Source organism: Rattus norvegicus, chromosome 4, assembly GCF_036323735.1.
Source record: "Rattus norvegicus strain BN/NHsdMcwi chromosome 4, GRCr8, whole genome shotgun sequence".
In the NCBI taxonomy this organism is placed as follows: domain Eukaryota; kingdom Metazoa; phylum Chordata; class Mammalia; order Rodentia; family Muridae; genus Rattus; species Rattus norvegicus.
This window is the reverse complement of record NC_086022.1, coordinates 159,537,271-159,556,519: the sequence shown is the minus strand read 5'-3', so window position 1 is coordinate 159,556,519 and position 19,249 is coordinate 159,537,271. Positions and strand designations below refer to the sequence as shown.

The 19,249-nt window shown below is 49.7% G+C and overlaps 1 protein-coding gene across 3 annotated transcripts; it reads right to left on the bottom strand.

Annotated features, from left to right (window-relative positions):
- Positions 1 to 6,065: 6,065 nt before the first annotated feature.
- On the bottom strand, positions 6,066 to 19,125 carry Acrbp (acrosin binding protein). 3 transcript variants are annotated; one of them, NM_001401824.1, is made up of 10 exons: positions 18,987 to 19,120; positions 18,427 to 18,642; positions 18,137 to 18,231; positions 17,570 to 17,687; positions 15,317 to 15,782; positions 14,402 to 14,534; positions 8,292 to 8,471; positions 8,017 to 8,184; positions 6,830 to 6,913; positions 6,066 to 6,404 (listed from the first exon to the last, which is right to left on the bottom strand). In NM_001401824.1, the coding sequence occupies exons 1-10, from the start codon at positions 19,024 to 19,026 to the stop codon at positions 6,282 to 6,284; spliced, it is 1,623 nt and encodes a 540-aa protein (NP_001388753.1). In that variant the 5' UTR covers positions 19,027 to 19,120; the 3' UTR covers positions 6,066 to 6,281. The 3 variants fall into 3 exon arrangements, 2 of the variants coding, with proteins under 2 accessions (NP_001388753.1, NP_001020220.1); XR_005503305.2 differs by lacking the exons at positions 6,066 to 6,404; positions 6,830 to 6,913; positions 8,017 to 8,184 and adding an exon at positions 8,915 to 8,994 and having other exon boundaries at positions 8,333 to 8,471; positions 18,987 to 19,125; NM_001025049.1 differs by lacking the exons at positions 6,066 to 6,404; positions 6,830 to 6,913; positions 8,017 to 8,184; positions 8,292 to 8,471; positions 14,402 to 14,534 and having other exon boundaries at positions 15,087 to 15,782; positions 18,987 to 19,121.
- Between the last annotated feature and the right edge of the window lie 124 nt (positions 19,126 to 19,249).

The following is a 19,249-nucleotide window of genomic DNA, read 5'->3' as shown; positions in this document are numbered from 1 at the left end:
CTGTTATCGTTGTTGTTGTTGTTATTGTTATTATTATTATTAATCATTATTATGCCCCTGGACGAAAAAGACCTCTGTGTCAGTGGGATGCACACTGAGAACAGCAGGGTGGGAAGAACTAACAGCATCAGACAGCACAGACTGAGCTGACCGCTAGTGTCTCTTGCTGTTTGGGAAGCAAGGGGTCGCTGTCACAGTTCTTCTCCCAGCCCCACCTCCACACGTCCCCCAGGGCTAGGACTTCAGTTTATCATAAGTGAAGGGGTCTGGAAGTAGAAGTCTATATGTCCCTTTCTTATCATTGAGTGCCCATAACCATAGGTAGTAGGCAGGCGGTGGCTTGTACCGACCAGTATGGCAAAAGTCCCAGACAGTCTTCTGTGAGTTCCCATCCACGAGTTCCCAAATATGCCCAATGGCTCATTTCCTCTCCTAGTTACTCAGGAGCCATTCTGTCAAAGACATGGGGGACACAGAGGCCATGCGACCTGACACTCTTCTGTTATATATGAACCTTTCAGGTTGGGACAGCGCTTCCTCAAGACCCATTAACATCTTCGGAAGGGCAAGGGTCGCTCAGGGCTGGAATGTTTCCTAGCCTTCACAGGGGTTTAGTCTCTAGCACAGCCAAATACAGATTAAGTAGATCTGAGCATTGTGGCTCATACATGGTTTTAACTACCAGGAAAGTTGATAAGATACAGGGGTCCTTTGAGGTCAGGATAGAAGACCATCCTAGAAAGCATAATGAGGCCCCATTCACCCATAAGGGTCTAAAGACTGGAATTCAGCTCAGTGTGTAGAACTAAGGTTCAGTGATTGAACCTAGATTCAACCTCCAGCACGTGCATAAACCTGATGTGTGTGGTGCTCCATGCCTGTAATCCCAGGATTCCAGAGAGAGGGTTCAGGAGTTCAAGGTCCTCTCTGGCTACATATAGATGTAGCCTAGACTACATCTCAAAAAAAGGGACACTCAGCGGTATGGCACATGCTTAGCATATAGGACATTCCATCCCCAGCACCAAATAACCAAAGAAAACATACCTTGGTAGCCCGAGTAAGGTATCTTTACCAGTAACCTCTTTAGCCAGTTTTACTCAGATCAGCTCTGTGTCTTCCAGAACAGGACCTGGCCCTAGAGGATGAGTGGGTTTGAGGGGAGCAGACCTCAGAGAGCTCAGGGTCAGCATGAAAGCAGGAGCCTGAAGATTTAGGGGAAGACCCTATGGTGGCCCGCAGTGGGGCTTCAGCCCCTCAGGTGTCTCAGGCTCGTGGGCTGCCTCTTCAGGATCCCTATGGAAAGATCTGTCCACATGGGGCAGCCCTGTTTGCCTTCTCGCTGTGTCTTAGAGGGTTTCCCAGAGCCTATGGCCCACCTACATTCGCCCTCCTCACCAATGCCCCCACTTCTGGTGGTACAGCCCCACATGTCACACCCCCATACCTGTGCTTGGTTGCTCTTCCTCTGCCGCTGCCCCAAGCCTGCTTCCGCTGACACTCTGGGCTGGGCTGAGCTTCGCTGGTAGGACCTGCTCCTGGGCGGGCCTGACACACCCACCTCACAGAGCTCGGTACATCCTTCCCAGCTCCTGCACTCACCCAACCCCACAGAATCAAAGATGAGAAAAGCCTTGACCACAGATACCTTCACACTCAGGCCAGAGAAGCAAGTTCTAAATGCTGGTGAAAACCCAGCCCTAGCCCCAGTCACCTAAGCCGCAACTATGGCTCACAGGCTTGTAGTTTCCCGGAACTCTCTGTGGCACACCCACCCACTGATACCTGATGACTAACCTCCCCCACCCCCCTGCTCCCCCATGTACTCACCTGTCTCCTCCCTGCCTGTCTCTCTTCCTCTCTTCGGTCAGCAAGGTGGTTTAGCCCATGCGGTTGTAGCTTCCCCTGCTTGGGGCTCATTGGTCTGCCGAGTGTTCTCCTTCCTTGCCTGCCTACCAGAACACACCCAGTCCCTCCATCAAAGCAGTTGCCTGACTGGATGCTTCCTCCTCTCCGGAAGGGAGCCTGTGGTGGTCTCTGTCTGCTCTTTGGGCTGAGCATAGCCCTTCAGTGCATATTAGTAAGCACAGAACGGTCTTCTGGAGGTAGCTGACAAAGGGATCGTGGTTAAATGAGTTTGGCCAACCCTGGGCAAAATGCAGCAGGAACATTCTGCTGAATGATAAGCCCTGGGTTATCACTCCTGATGGATGGAGGGTGCATTAGACTACTCTAATTTTACCTTCGTGATGATTGAATATAAGATCTCATGTGCACGCTAAGCAAGTGCTCTAGCACACAGCTATGCATACACCCTGGGTCTACTGTTTAGAGCAAGTTTCAACCTTTCCTTCCTTCCTTCCTTCTTTCCTTCCTTCCTTCCTTTTCTTTTTTTCTTTTTCCCCCTCCCCTCTTCCTTCCTTCTCTTTTCTTTTCTTTCTTATTATTTTTTTGGAGACAGGTCTCATTATGTATCCCTGGCTAGCTTTGAACTCACTATGTAGATCAGGCTGGCCTTGAACTTATAGACATCCTTCCTGCCTCTACCTCCAGTGTTCTGCAATTAAAGGCATGTGTCGCCACCGCCACCTGGCTTAAAAGGAATTTTATGCCACAGGAAACCACAATTAAACACAATGCAAAGATCAACTGTTGCTGGTGTACCCACGATATACCCCCTGCACTTCGGGGAACATCTCCAAAGAGGGGCAGAAGGACTAAGAACCAGAGGAACAGGAAGTAGAAATGACAGGAAGTAGGACCCATTGTACCTCGGCAGACATGGCTGACTAAGTAGGAACTGAACAGTAACACCACTAGTAGGTGGACTGGTCTCTGGGGCTCCCACCTCTAGATGAAGAAGTGCCGTTCACGACTGACTGCCTAGAGAGGAAGAATTAGTCTTTCCTTATAATTGCCTAACCACTGCCAAAACCCTCCACACTGAATGCACACAAACGATGCTAAATAGACTCAGTAGGTTGTAGTGTGTGTGTGTGTGTGTGTGCATGCGTGCGTGTGTTTGTCTGTGTGTGTCTGTGTGTGTCTGTGTGTCTGTGTGTGTCTGTGTGTGTCTGTGTGTGTATGTATGTGTGTGTGTCTGTCTGTGTGTGTCTGTGTGTGTATGTATGTGTATGTGTGTGTGTCTGTGTGTGTCTGTGTGTGTGTATGTGTTTGTGTGTGTGTGTCTATGTGTGTGCGTGCACGAGTGTGTCTGTGTATGTGTGTGTATGTGTGTGTCTGTGTGTGTGTGGTGTGTGTGTGTGTGTGTGTGTGTGTGTAGCAATAACAGTCAAAGAAAAAGAGGCCATGGGGCTGGAGATATGGCTCAGCGGTTAAGAGCACCGACTGATCTTCCAGAGGTCCTGAGTTCAATTCCCAGCAACCACATGGTGGCTCACAACCATCTGTAAAGAGATCCGATGCCCTCTTCTGGTGTATCTGAAGACAGCTACAGTGTAATCATATATAATAAATGAATAAATCTTTAAAAAAATAAAAAAAAAAAAAAAAAAAGAAAAAGAGGCCATTAATTTGGGAGTGAATGAGGAGGGAACCTGGAAGGAATTAAAGGGAGGAACAAGGAAGGGGAGAAATTAAGTAATTATGTTTTAATTAAAAACAAAAAGATTGAAATTGAAAATATTTTTATCTTCTAATGTTATCTTCTTCTTTTTTTTTTTTTTTTCTTTTTTTCCGGAGCTGGGGACCGAACCCAGGGCCTTGCGTTTGCTAGGCAAGCGCTCTACCACTGAGCCAAATCCCCAACCCCCGAAAATATTTTTATGTGTGTGTGTTTGAGTAGGTCTGTGTGCAAAGTGTGTGCTGGTGCTTGTGAAGGCTGGACGGTGGCCCTCAATCTTCTGGAATTGAAGTTACAGATGGTTGTGAATCACCAGACAGGGCTGCTGGGAACCAAACCTCGGTCTTCTGTAGGAGTAGGACATATCCTCAACCTCTGAGCTTTTCTCTGCCCCTCTAATTTTTTTGTCTTTTTTGAGACATGGTCTATTATGCAGCTCTAGCTGACTCAGAACCTGCTCTGTAGACCAGGCTAAGCTGGAGCTCATGGAGATCGGAGATCAGCCTCTGCCTCCCCAGTGCTAGGATTAAAGGTGAGTATCACCGCACCTGACCTAATTTTTTTTTTTTTTTTCGGAGCTGGGGACCGAACCCAGGGCCTTGCGCTTGCTAGGCAAGTGCTCTACCACTGAGCTAAATCCCCAACCCCCTCCTAATTTTTTTTTTTAAAGACAGGGTCTCAAGCCCTGTGATGGTGTCACACACCTTTAATCCCAGTACTTGGGGGACAGAGGTATTCAGATCTCTGCCAGTCTGAGGTCAGCCCAATCTACAGGGCTACACAGAAAAACCCTGTCTATAAAAACCAAGACAAAGACAGGGTCTCATGTAGCCCAGACTGCTGTCTCCTCTTTACCTCTCAAGTGCTGGGATTACAGGCATATGACATCACACAGAATTGTAGGAAGAAGTGTGTGTGTGTGTGTGTGTGTGTGTGTGTGTGTGTGTGTGTGTGTATGTGTGTGAGAGAGACAGAGAGATGTATGTATGCACTGTACAATCATGCCATTTACCTGTGTCAACACTGTGGTGTCTATTCTCACCTTCCCCGTTACATGGTTCCGGTTTTTGACTGAAGACACCAGTCCTGCTCAGTAAATGATTTTATTTGCTAGGCAATCTCTCTAGCTCCCCAGAATTAGCCCCCCCTTTTTTAAAGAAAGGGTTTCATGTAGCCTAAGTTGACCTTAAAACTATGCATAAGGATGACCTTGAATTTCTTCTCTTTTAGCCTCCACTTCCCAAGGACTGGGATTAAAGGCATGGCCCACCATGCCTGACTGAATCCAGGGGCCTTGTCCATGCCGGGTAAGCACCTCTACCCAGTGAGCTACATTTCCCCAACCCCAACCCCCAAGCCGTTTCGTTTGTGTTAAAATGCTGTTCATGTCTGTGGTGTTTTGAATAGGTTGAGCCCCAATAGACTCCTGTTTTTGAATGGTTGGCCCACAGGGGGTGGTACTATTAGGAGGTGTGGCCTTGGAGGAAGGATGTCACTGTGGAGGTGAGCTTTGAGGTTTCCTAAGCTCAGGTTCTGCCCAGTGTGGAATATGAGTCTTTTCCTGGGTGGTTGCCTTTGGATCAAGATGTACAACCCTCAGCTCCTCCAGCATCATGCCTGCCTGGATACTGCCATGCTGTCATGATGATAATGGACTGAACCTCTGAACCTGTAGGCCAGCCCCAGTTAAATGTTGTCTTTTCTAAGATTTGTCTTGGTCATGGTGCCCCTTCCCAGCAATGGAACCCTAACAAAGACAATGACTGTTGGCCTATAGAAGAGACTGCAGTTTCCCCAGGCTACTGTGAGTGTGCAAATTATCCAAGAGCGGGGTTGGGGATTTAGCTCAGTGGTAGAGCACTTGCCTAGCGAGCGCAAGGCCCTGGGTTCGGTCCCCAGCTCCGAAAAAAAGAAAAGGAAAAAAAAATTATCCAAGAGCAGTGCCAACGTAACAAACACTTCAAGGTGCTTCATCATTGAGACCATCTGGCAAGGTGGTTCATCGTCAAGGACTTCTGAGCTCCGGGATGTAGTTTCCTCCCTCCCAACAGAGGGAAGTGGCGAGCTATGTCATACTTTTCTGGGGTTGACATAATCTCAGGACTTGCCCTTGAAAATTCTGCATTCACATGAGAACTCATGGAGCCCAGAGCTTCAGAGATGAAGACCTGAACACCCTCATGGCCCTCCCAACCTCTCGGATGCCAGCTGCAGTTCTCTCAGCGCAACTCCTTGACAGCTTAGGCCTGCTGTGGAGATGCCTCCCTCAGTGCTGTTCCCAGGAAGTTCTCTCACCACTGTGGAGACCTCACACTGGGGTGACAGTGGGGGTCCACAATAAAGAGAGCACATGGGGGGTTGGGGATTTAGCTCAGTGGTAGAGCGCTTGCCTAGGAAGCACAAGGTCCTGGGTTCAGTCCCCAGCTCCGAAAAAAAAAAAAGAACAAAAAAAAAAAAAAAAAAAAAAAGAGAGCACATGGGCTGAAGACAAACATTTTATTTGAAGGTATTCTTCAAGGCGTGCGGAGTTCCCATCATGCACCTCTCTGGGACTGTTCTTCCAACCCAAAGAAAATGCACGTAGGGGCCAGGTGGGAGGCCCCTGAGAGGCACCTGGAAGCCAACTGACAGATGTAGTCTGAGAGCGATGGAGAATGTGGAAAGGCTGGGCTGGGGTGGGGACAGCACAGACCTCAGCTCATCCAAACTGGCCTAGAGTCAAAGTGTTAAACTCTTGGCTCCACCGGAGTATAACCTCCTCGCCTTTAGCCGGGCTCAGCACGTGGTACTTCTCGTTCAGCATGCACTTCATGCGGGACATCTACAAAGGGATGGTGTATGGGGAGTGGGGGTAAGGAGGTGCCAGAACCAGGGGCAAGAGGGAGAGGGCAGAAAGGAATACAGGTGGAGGAGGCCTAGACTCAGAGAGGAAGCACGTTACCCTAGACTACATAATGCATAAGGCTGGGAGGTTGGACTGAAACTCACTGTCTGGTTTCCAGGCCAGCTGAGGCTCTCCCTCTGGGTTCTCAGGGCCCATCCCTCTTATCTGTCCCAGCCTCTCCTGCCCACTCCTGCCTGAGAGACCCTGGCTCACCCCAAGGCTAAGAAGAGAAGGCATCGTGTGAGAACTGCTGACGGGGAACTGTTTCCACAGCCTAGCTTCTGGAAGAGAAGGGCTGGGAACAGGCCCTCCCAGGGGCACTAAGGGACTGCTGGGAGGTGAGGACAGGGCCAGCCACTCACCTTTCTGTTCTGGTTTTTCAACAGGCACTGTTGGCTTTTGAAGGAACAGTAGTTTGGGTACTGGACGTAGTTTGTGTCACAAATCTACACCGGGAGAGCCAGGGAAAGAGCATCAAAATCCTGACAGGACACCAGTATCTAGTTTAAGGGTAATGACAGCCTGCCCTGGGTGGGACAGGGCTCTAGTGCAGCAAACCTTGCATAGCTGGGGGTGGGGAGGCACCCCACTGTCTTCCTTTACTTCCTTCTACTCTCCATCATGAACCCCTGGGAAGCAGTCGGGAGGTAACAGGGACCACAAGGGTCTGTTCTATTGGCCAGCTTACTGGGTGCAGAGAAAGGTGCTTAAGAGGCCAGTACATGAATGGCCAAGGGTTTGCTTAGCACACATAGGTGCTTGGTGCCACCCCTAGCAACACAAGACACAGATAGACATACATACAGACATACATACATACGTACAGACAGACATACACACAGGCAGACACACAGACACAGACACACACACACAGACACACACACACACACACACACACAGAGGTGGGGGTGGGGAGACAGAAGAACAGAGTATAGATCCAACTAGTGGTCCAATTATCAAGAAGTCTGTTGGTGATGAGTGAGGGGGAGGGGGAGGGGGGTCTCTGACAAGTGACAATCACTCCCCCACGGACCCTGCCTACCCTCAAACTGTGGAGAGGGCTTGGGGACTAGCTCTGAGCAACAACAGATGATTAACTACTCAGAGGAGGCAGGTCGGGGGTGAGGGGGGATGTGCTGATATTATTGGTCAGGGAGAGCACTGGGCTGTGGGGAACACGGCTTCAGGCTGAGCTAGGAAGGCAGGGTCCACAGGGCTGGGCGGTGAGGGTTGCAGCAGTGACTGTAACTTTGGGCTGCAGTGGGCAGTGACTTGAGCAGAGCCAAGCAGCTAGTGATGGGCAAGGCTGCAGCTAGAGCCTCCGTCTCCATCTCGTACCCCCGAGGGTTGGAGTTTTCTCCCTGGGTAGCGTTCCTACTGTTGCTTGAATGCGACCCTGCTTTGCTGAGGGAAGGGTGTTGAAGAATGGCAGGAGGACGCTAAGGGCTGTGTCTCGGAGCCAGGATCCGAAGGCCAGGCTGTTTAGAACAAGTACCTAGAAAGAACTGGGGACGGCTGAAGGAGCTAAGGTTGAAGAGGAGGATCTGACCTTCGTGGGGAGATCCCCATCTTGGAAGCTAAGGAACTCTGCCTTGAGCCAGTTGGCGACCCGGTCATCTTCACAGCCCTTCAAGGCGAGCCGGTTACACCAGAACTCAGAGCTGAGCCCTCCGTACATTTCTAGCCCAGCAAAGCGACCTTTTTCTGGTATCTTCGCCTATGGGACAGAGACGCGTGAGAGGTGCAGGCCTCTCTAGCCCCAGGCCTCCTTCCTTCCCACAGCCCCGTCAGCTGGCCGCGCTGCGGGCTTCCCAGCTGAGGTACCTGGTTGCCGGTGGATATGCTCTGAGCTGAGAGCAGGGGGCTGATGAACGGGATCTTGTGGGAGGCGTCGCATTGCTGGCGCAGCACGCTGGCTTCGCTGTGGCACTGCTCTAGCTTCAGGGAGCAGAATGCACAGAGGGGACAGGCAGCTGTGTGTCTCCGTCCAAGATTGTCACAGACCTGGGACAGGAGTTTGAGGCTAAGTTTTGGCAGGCTCTCCTTTCCCTTGCTTCAGACCTCCAGAGCATACTGCACAGTGTTTGATGCCTTTGACTTAAGGCCTTTTGCTTTCCTCCCCTCTCCTCCTTCCTCAGAATTCCTTGGGGACCTCCTCTCAGCGCTTTCTGGATGGTTATTCAGTCCTAGGCGATCTACTTCTACAGGTGGCACCCACATCTTTATTACCAGCTCTGACTTCTTCCCCAAGGCCCAAATCCTCCTCACTGAGTAATTCACAGGCCTCTAACATGGGGGGAGGCAATCATCCTTGCTTAAGCAACCCAAAAGGGACCAATTCCCCTCTCCACTTCATAATGACAGTGCTAATCATATTTGCAGAGGTGACAGTGCTGGCCAGCAGTCAGGAGCATCATAAAAAGACAAGCAAGCAGTCAGGGACTTACCCTGTTGGAAGGTGAAAGCAGGAGGATCAGGAGCTCAAAATCCTCAAGTTCCGGGCCAGCTAGGCCTACAGAGATCCTTTCTTTAGAAAACAAAAGAAAAGAAAACAAACAAACAAAAAACCCCAGCCAGGCGTGATGGCACAAGTCTTTAATCCCAGAACCCCAGAGGCACTGGCAAGTGGACCTCTGAGTTCCAGGCCAGTCTGGTCTAGGTGGTGAGCCATTGTGTCCAAGTCAGAAACAGCAAAGAAACACTGTTAGTCCCCAAAGTTCTATCCAATGTTGGCACTTCTTCAGGAGACTGAGGTTCCACGTGGTTAAGAACACTGCTCGAAGTTGGATCCAGGTCTTTCTATCTCCAAGTCATCCTCCATCAAATGCCTAGATCCAAACCCGCCAGTTCCTGGAAGCTCTTTCACAAAGTGGAGCTCTTTCACAAAGTGGAGTTACAACCTCCTGGCTGAGCGCTGGGCTCTCCTTACCCCAACCAGACAGATCTGGCCAACCACACCTTCAGGGGAGCCCACTGTCACCCAAGGTGCAGCCTGAAACAGCATGGGCTCCTTTGCAACCCATGCTAATCTCGCAGCAGCAGGCAAGGAAGACAACAGGACCCTGGCCCCAAACCTTTATGGATTTTCCTTTGCCTGCAACATTAAATGGGCTTCAGGTTTTCCCCATTAGTACCCTATCTTTTTGACTCTGTTTTCTGCTACTACATGCTCAGTAAAAATGGACTCTGTTCCCTTATCCAACCATACCACCCTGAGTCTCCATGACCTCTGAACGTACGTGTTTCTAAAAAGGCTCTACCACACCCTTTGATAAGATTGCCAACTCCCCATTAGCCTCCTGCACCCGGGCGAAGACCCTTCCAGCCAGAAAATAAGTTCATTCCGAGCTCTTCATGAACTTTCAGTTCTTGCTTGCTGCAGAGAAAGCCACTGTGCACACTGGTCTTTCTACCAAGAACTTTCCACTGTGCCCCTTCTTTTGCCTTGTTACCTCCCTTCAGGTCTCAGTTTAAACTCCAGTTCCTCTAAGAACATTCTCTGGTCCTTGCAATCCTGGAGAGTGGCCTGTTCACGACGCCGGATGCTTTCTTGCAACTTTCCTCCTCACCCCCACAGTGCCCATCTCCCCGATAATGCCCAGGTCTGCTGGTATATACCTGCTGCCCCAAGTACCAAAGCCAAGTACCTCAGATATGCAAGCATTCTCCCATGAAGCACACCCCGGGGCCTTGCACACCCTCCTACTGAGCACACCCCAGCTTTACTTTTCCTTCTCTTTCTCCTCAACGATGACGAGAGCAAGCATCAAATCTACTGTGAGCATCCCAAGTGTCTAGTACATAGCTGGAACCCCATCAGTGTCTGTCGAAGAAATTGGTGAATGCCTGGTAGACTGGCACTCAGTGGTTGTTGGCTAAACTGTAGTTTCAAAACCAGGGAATGGTATGTGGCAGTGCGTACTGCACACTCAACTGTGAGAGGATCACTTGTGCCTAGGAGCTCCAAAGCGCCCTTTGCAGCAGAGACCTTGGCTCAGACAACGACACTGACAACAAAGGAACACTTAAAGGTCTATCTTTCAGGCTGGAGAGATGGCTCAGTGGCTAAGAGTTCATTTCCCAGCAACCACACGGTGGCTCACAACCATCTGTAACCCATTACAGATGCCCTCTTCTGGCCTGCAGGTGTACATGCAGGCAGAACTCTATACATAATAAGTAAATCTTGTTTTTAAAAAAGTATCTTTTAGCCGGTGATTGTGGTGGCACTTTAATCCCAGCACTCAGGAAGCAGAGGCAGGCAGATCTCCGTGAGTTCGAGGCCGGCCTGGTATACAGAGTTCCAGGGTGGCCAAGGCTACACAAGGAAACTGTCTCAAAAACAAAACAAAACAAAAAAACCCGAAAAAGAAATATCTTCCTGGGAATAGACTTGCTAAATGTGGGAGAAATATCAGAACTGGAATCTTTTTTCTTTCTTTTTTCTTTTTTTCGGAGCTGGGGACCGAACCCAGGGCCTTGCACATGCTAGGCAAGCGCTCTACCACTGAGCTAAATCCCCAACCCCTGGAATCTTTTTACAGATCCCTCGAAGTGCTAAGATGGTTGTCTTGATTGTCAACTAGACCGCATCTAGAATCAACTAGAAGGAAAGCCATGCAGCATTCCTGTGAGGGATTTTCTTGACCAGCTTATTCAAGCGGGAAGACCTGCCCTAAATACCGGATGGAAGCGGGGATAAAAGGAAGACGGGAAAAGGAAGCTGTATTTCTTTGCCTGCTTGCTTCACTCACGCTGGCAAGTGTGTCCACTCCACTGCTGTCAGTGCTGTACCCCTCCACTTCAATGGCTCCCAGCGTGGACTGAAGACCAGCTGCTCCCCAGGAACCCCGCATGCTCCAGTACCTGGCTGGGAAAGCTGAGACAGCCCGGCTCATGGACTGAACGACTACCACGGCTGGACTATCAAGGAGACTGTATCATGTTACCCACTCTAGTAAACCTTCACTCTCGTGCATCTAGATTATGGCACCAGGCTCCCGGGGAACAGCTATCCACCTCACGGAAGGTGGCATTGGGGAAGTGCAGTGTGTTTTCTTTCCATGAATACTTATGGGTTTTTCTGTCTTGCACATAACGTTTCTGGTGAAATTGTCATCCACGGACTTGCAGAATGCCTGCCTTATCTGCCATCATGGAATTCCATCAGTTCTGCTTCTGATCAAGGAATGCACTTCTCAGCCCAGTGAGTGCCCTATAGCCATGGAATCCACTGCTCTCACCATGTTTCCCAATATTCGGAAGCAGCTGGCTTGATCAAACGGGGGAATGGACTTTTTACTTTTTAAATATTGTTTTGGTGTATGAGCGTTCTGTGTGCACGTACATCTCTCCGTCTACTACTAGCGTTGTGCCTTGTGCTCTTGGAGGCCAGAAGAGGGTGTAGGATTCCCTCATGTTCCTCGTGTTGTGGAACTAGAGTTGCAGACGGTTATGGGCCACCATATGGATGTTTAGAATTAAACCCCGGTCGTTTGGAAGGGCAGCCAGTACTCTTAACCTCCGAGCCATTGCTCCAGCCCCTGGATTTGGCTTTTTTAGTTCTTTTTTTTTTTTTTTTTTCCGGAGCTGGGGGCCGAATCCCCAGCCCCGGATTTGGCTTTTTTAAAAGACAGTGACTTATCAATTAGATGGGAGTAGCCTAGAGGGCTGGCGTAGTGTTTTCCAGAAGACTGTGTATGTTCTGAATCAACCTCCTCCGACATATAGTATTTTTTTCCCTATAGCCAGGATTCATGGTCCAGGAGTGAAGGAGTGGAAACGCGATGGAATTCCTCACTATCGCCTCTGTGACACCCCAGGAACAGTTTTTCATCCTGTTCCTTGGAGTGCATGCTCGGCCAGCCTAGAAGACTTGGTTCCACAAGGGTGAGCACTCCTGCCGGGAGTCACAATAAACATTCCACTTAATTGGAAGCCAAGACCTTTCCTTGGCCACTTTGGACTCATGACACAAGTCATCGGGCTAATAAAGGGATAATGTTTAGGAGGGTGATTAATCGGACTACCAAGGGAAAACTTCACCATGGGGATAAAATTATGTCTGGACTGCAGAGATCTCTAGGACTGTGGTTCCCAACCTTCCTAATGTCATGGCCCTTTAACGCAGTTCCTCATGTTGTGGTGACCCTCAACCATAAAATTATTCTCATTGCTACTTCATAATGGTAATTCTGATACTATTATGAGTTATAATATAGATATCTGATATGCAGGATACAATATACAACCCCCAGGGGGGGTCACAACCCACACATTGAGAACCACTGCCTCACAGCATCCCTTGGTGTTACCATGACTCGTGTTTAAGGTCAATGGGAAACTACAACCTAATTCAGGCAGGATGACAAAGGGTCCAGACCCTTCAGGGATAAAGGAATGAATTACTCCTCCGTGGGGGAGAGCCAAGGCCTTCCCAGGTCTTCCTGACGGGAGGAAATACAGGATGAGGAACAGAAGACGGTAAAATCAACGAAGGCCTAGTGACCAGTCCCAGAAATGAGGACTGGGCCTGACCCGAGTGCTCCTGACCTAGTTTGCTAAGAACATGTTTGTGCAGACACGTATATATTAAGCAGATATCTGTGTTTTCTTTCCTCTATTTCTTTATCATGTAATGTAGCATCCATTGAGATACTATCAGTGTTTAAGTGTTGTAAGTATATATTACCACATGTAAATTATGGGACACTGAAAGACTAAGCATTCTTCAAGGGATTTTGTCAACTCCTCTTAAATAGTGTTTAGTTATATGTGGGGTAGTTGTATCACGTGTAGGCAGAATTGTAATCTCGTCACTGTTTCCATTTGGAAACGAAGCATGCCGTCAAGAGCTGACTGGATGCCAACTGACAAGGGGTGGATGTTTGACGGTTATCCTTGGTGGTCAGTTTGACTGGATTTGAAACCAACTAAAAGCAAGCCACAGAGAACTCCTGTGAGGGATTTTCTTGACCAGATTATTTGAAGGGGAGACTGATCCTATATATGGGCAGAACCCTTCGGCTGTAGCCCAGATCAAAGGGAGAAGGAAGAAGGGGGCTTCACTTTTTGCCTGCTTGCCTTCACGCTTGCTGGAAGTCTGTATCATGTTGGTGCGACATCCCTTCACTGATATTAGAACTGGCTTCTTTGGCTTCCAATATAGACGGAAGACCAGCAGCTCTCCAGGAAAATCCTCAGTCTTTCAGTGCCATATTGGGACCGCTGGGACATCCAGCCTCAGATTAAGCAACTACCAGATTTGCCAACCTCTCCAGTGCGAGACAGACATTGTTGGGCCATGTAGACTATGTCATGTAAGCAAATCTAATAAACTCCTTTCAATATATATTCATTCTATCAGTTCTGCTTTTCTAGAAAAATCCTAATATAAGCGCTTTCTGTAATACATTGGTTTTTAGTGCTGGGGATTGAACGTAGGGTCTTCTGTACGCCAGGCAAGTGTTCTACCGCAGAGCTCCATCCTCAACCCTCTGTGTCCTTTTTTTTTTTTTTTGCAACTGGGTTTCCCTAAGTTGAACTCATAATTCTGCCCATTCCAGAGTGAAATTGGGACTCATTTGCTTCAGCCTCCCAAGGAGCTGGGACCACAGCCCACGTCATCAGACTCAACAGGAACAGGTTCTACGACCCTTTTGGCAAGAAATAGAGCTGAGTCTAAGGCACAGCTAGGGACTGAAGGTGCTGAAGAGGACTGAAGGGATGGTTTACGACCTAGCAATTTGAAAAACTGAAGGACGCATTCCAGCCCAGACTGGCTTCCAGACCAGGTCTGAGCCTTCCTCTGCAATAGATGTCCTTCCAAGGTACCTCTTCAACTAGGTCTCATGCTTTCCTTACCCAGCCCCTCACCCATGGCTCACACAGTGCCAGGCCCATGGGATGTCCATTAAATAGCATGGTGGACATACCGAATCCCCGAAGCCAAGGATCTCCTCCTCCATGTAGCTCCAGGCCTTGGCTGTGGGAGTCATGGTGCAGGTATTCTCCATAATGGAATAGCATAGCACCATCAGGGTCTCCGTGTGGGGCAGCTGCTGGAGGCTGCAAGAAGACAGTACAGACTGGTAGGGATGGGCTAGAGGGCTGGGGCAGAACACCACATCCATCTTCCCCTCCGCTGAGCACTTGGTCTTGGTCATATGCACTATTCAGCATACTTAGCAGAGGGTCTCCATCCTGGAGCCCGAGAGGACCTTGCACCAACTGCCTACTTTTACAAGAGGAACCGAAGTCAAAAATGGAAAGAAAAAAAAAAAAAACCAAAAAAAAAAAAAAAAAAACAGTGGCTGGAGAGATGGCTCAATGGTTAAGAGAGCACCTGTTGCTCTTCCAGAGGTCCTGAGTTTGGTCCTCATCCTCAGCACCCACTCTTGCAGCTCACAACCATCCATTTCCTGTAGACCCAGGGGATCCGACGCTCTCTTGTGGGCTCCTCGGACACCTGCACACGTGTACACGCACACACACACACACACAGACACACACACACACACACACACACACGCACACATACACACACACAGAGTCACACGCGTATTATGCCTGAGTAAAATTAAGTAAATATTAAAGAACAACAACAACGAGATGGAGAAATAACTTTCTGAAGGCTTTAGTGCTAATCAAGGCCAGAGGTAAGACCAGAGCCCAGGGTGAGGCTTAAAACAAGGATGGGCACAGAACAGGAGGGCCGCCATTGCTAGCTGTGCTCGAAGCCTAAGCAGGTCTGAGTGGGTCTGGAGACCAAAGCTGGTAAGTGGGCTTCGCATTTCCAGAGGAGGCAGCAGGGATGGCAGGGCCCATGAAGAAGTCACAATTTCCTGTACCTGCCAGTGCTTTGGCTTCTCCAGGAGTCATCGTACAGTTCGTTCATTTCGTCCATTTCTTGGGCGGACCGGATGAGCTCCTGGATGTTCTCCATCATCAATGGAGCGGACTCCACCTCTCGGACCCGGGGAGTGAAGAAGGAAGGGTTGGAAGACAGTGACTTGGACTGAAACTTGGGCTCCGAGTCTGACTGCAGTCTGGACACTGAATCCAGACCCTCCTCTGTCCCCTGCCCCTCTTCCTGCTTTGCCTCTTCCTCCTCTTCCTCTTCCTCTTGCTCCTCCTGCTCCTGCGCTTCTTCTAGCTTGTGTTCTTGGATCTGCTCCTGCTTGTGCTGCTGCTCCAGGCCTAGCTTCCGACTACTCTGTTGCTCCTTGCCTCCCAGGGACAAGGACGACTGGAGCAGCTCCTCCACATTGTTGTTGAGCCGCTCGGGCCAAGGCTGGAAGGCCTGGTGTTCCGTGGCTGCAGCAAGGTTTAGGAGAGAGCAGGAGAGAGAAGAGGAAGAAGGGATCAGACTTCCAGCCCCTGGAGTCACCTCATCTGCATAGGCAGCTGTGGAGGTACAGGCCTGCAGACTCAGTAGCCCGGAGGTAGAGACAGGAGGGTCAGGACTTCAAGTCCAACCAGCTCAGCCACATCTCGAGCCTGAGGCGGGAACTACATGAGATCCTATCTTGAAGCAATGTCAACACAAGCTTTTTGTCTGTTTGTATTGTTTTGGATCGAGAAATTGGGGCTGGGGGGGTCAGCTCAGTTGGTAAAGTATTTGCAAGTGTGGAGACCAGAGTTCAGCCGTTAAAATCTACATAAAAGCTGGGTATGGTAACGTGTGCTCGCAATCTCCGTGCTGGGGAGGCGGAGGCAGGATGCTGTTGAGGATTTACTGGCTTACCAGTGAGCTCTAGCTTTATTTCCATTATTATTATTATTATTATTATTATTATTATTATTATTATTATTATTTTGAGATAAGGTCTCACTATGTAGTCTTGGCTAGTGGACTTGTAGCCTGGAATTCAGAGTTCCCTCTGCTTCCTGGATGCCGATGCCATCACTAATGGGCCATCTTGCTCAGCAGCTCTGAGATTATTTATTTATTTATTTATTTTTATTTTTGGTGAGTACACTGTTGTTGTCTTCAGACACACCAGAAACCAGAAAAGGGCCTCAGATCCCATTAAAAATGGTTCTGAGCCACCATGTAGTTGCTGGGAATTGAACTCAGGACCTCTGGAAGAGCAGCCAGGGCTCTCAACTGCTGAGCCATCTCTCCAGCCCGGTGTCTATTTTTTTGTTTTTTCTTTTTTTTGGATATGTTCATCTTTATTTTATGCGCATTGCATTTTGCCTGCATGTATGTCTCTGGGAGAGCGCTGAATCACCTAGAACTGAAGTCACAGACAGCTGTGAATGGCCATGTGGTCATTGGGAATTGAACCCCTGTCCTCTGGAAGAGTGGTCAGTGCTTTTAACCACTGAGCTCTCTCTCTCCAGCCCAGCTCCAAGTTTATTGAAAAGACCCAGTCTCAAAAACTAAGGTGGCCTGAGCTGGGGGTAGGGGTGTATATGCCTTTAATGCCAGCATTCTGGAGAAAGAGGCAGGTCTTTGTAAGTTCTACATAGTGAGTTCCAGGCCAGCCAGGCCTTCACAGTCATACCCTGTCTCAAAATAAATAAATATGGTGACTGAGGAAAACACTCAGCATTGACCTCTGATCTCCACATACGTGCACGCACACACTGAACACAGTATGTACAAACACGGACATTGCCATAACATGCTGGTATGTGGCTCCTTCCCACTGTCTTATAAGGGTCCCTGTTCCCTAACTCCTGGAGCAAATGTTATCATTTATCCATGTCACCTAGAGAACACCATGTATTCCTAAGAGCTGGCAACTAACACCTTCTGTTAGAATGAGGGGGGTCTAGGAATCAAGCCTTGAGCCTCAGGTATAGAATGTATGTGTAAAACATAAGTATACATTCCACCATTGAGATATGTATACCTCCAGCCCAAATACTGTCTAAAATGAAGATATCAATTTACAAAAGGCCCGGGGGGCTTTTATTCTTAATTTCATTTTATGTGTACAGGTGTTTCGCCTGAATATACGTCAGTGCACCACATTCATGCAGTGCCTGTGGCGGCCAGAAGGGGGCGTCAGAGCTCCCAGGAATGGAATAACAGACTTGTGAACTGCCACGCCAGGGCTGGGAACTGCGGTCCCCACTCTGGGAGGTCTCACCTGTGGCACGGGATACAATGGGGGTGGTCACGGAAGTGAGAGGAACTTCTGCTGAGGACTCCACCTCCTTTAGAGTGTTGGGGGAAAGGATGGAGACTGGCTGGGAGCACCGGACCCTCTGCAAGGAAAGACAGGGAAATGGAATTCCTTTTCCAAAGAGGAGCCGCTCCTGCCCCGGCAGTTTCCTCAGACCCCTTTCCATTAAGTCGCAGCCCCCACGGTTCCCATGCAGGGAGGAAGGAGCGCAGTGCCTCTAGGGAGCCTCTACTTCTAAGAAAGGCCACCTGCTGGCCTTCAGTGTTTTCCAGCTGATTGACTAAAAAGCATGGACCCTTTGGGAGCAATGGACAGGCCATATGACTCTGCCTTCCCTGTATCTCTTCTCTCCTTCACTCACAGTAATGAGGGTGGTTCAGTCAGTATGAACGGCCAAGGTGAGAAGACTATGCCCACCTTGGCAAACTGACAGGGAGCGTGCACTAAGATGACTTTCCCAAAGCCCTTCCTCAACTTCCCACCCCCACAGCGTTCCCTTGGCCCTGGCTCACCAGACCTAACCTTTCTCACCTTGGCATAGTAGACATGGTTGGAGCAACGATACTGAGCAAACTGGCAGAAAGACTCAAACCAGGAAGCATAGGGTAGGTCAGAGCAGACAGCACCTGAGGAAGGACAGCGCACATGGAGAGGCTGGTTATAGGAAGGCCAGGGTCGAGTCAAGGTCACCAAGAATGAGAACAGGTTCTGGGGTGAGCTGTGCTATAGCCTTCTCCCGACTCTCATGTGAGCACGAAGCTTTTGCCCTGAGCCTAGGTGACCTCTAGATGCCTAAGTTTTCCCACCAGTCTGGCCCTCACCATCTGGTACCAATCCGTGGTTTTCATATTGATCCAGCTGAACGAGAGTGGGGTTCCGGCAGCCGTGGGTTGCACGGAGGCGGCAGGTGGTCTCTGCCTTCCAGGTTGGGGTCAGCAGGGCGAAGAAACGTTCATATTCAGTGGATGAGAGAGGGCTGCCTGGAGTGGAGGCTAAAGCTTCCTCAGCTGAAAGAGGTGTTTCAGGCAGGAGCAGCACTGCAAGGTAGGGGGACAGACAAGAATGGACCTTAACCCATAATGCACTTCCGGTCCAGTGGCCAGATCCAGACTAGATCTGGAGTGTATGTGTGTGTGAGTGTATGTCTTGGGTGATGCCTGATGGCTATGGTGGAAGGCTTCCAGGGACAAGAGATAAAAGACCAACCTCTCTCAAGCTTGTATCAGGCACAACTCAACTTCCTGGAGCCTGCCGGCTCAGAACCCATAACAAGGGAGCTCAGGGGGGCAGGGCCCTTCTGAAGCATAAGGGAGCCCCAGAGAAGCTCCACCCGCAGCTTCAGACTACTGCAGCGTCCAGCGGGCCAAGCGTAGCCTCTCACCTTCCAGAAGCATCAGAAGGAAGCTAGCAGCTAGTTTCATCACGTCTTGGTAAGATCCTCCCGCGTTTTCACAACAAAGCGACCTCCAACGGGCTAAGCCTCGGAGATCGTGGGTCTCGGGTTGCTAGCGCGAAGGTAGGAGGCGCGGCTGCGACGTCACAAAAGGTGAGGGCGGGGCCAGGCCACGAGGGGAACTCCTCTGAGCCGCACCAGTAGCGGGCCAAGGACCGAAGTCAGAGGCAGCCTTTCCAGTCCCATCTTCA

Bases quoted from the DNA above. Each gene is read 5' to 3' on its own strand.
- Acrbp (NM_001401824.1), bottom strand. From the start codon at position 19,026: ATGAAACTAGCTGCTAGCTTCCTTCTGATGCTTCTGGAAG. The intron at 17,688-18,136 runs GTGAGAAAGGTT...CTTTCCTTGCAG, and splicing joins ACCATGTCTACTATGCCAAG to AGGGTCCGGTGCTCCCAGCC. The intron at 6,405-6,829 runs GTGAGTGGCTGG...ATCCCTTTGTAG, and splicing joins TGAAAAACCAGAACAGAAAG to ATGTCCCGCATGAAGTGCAT.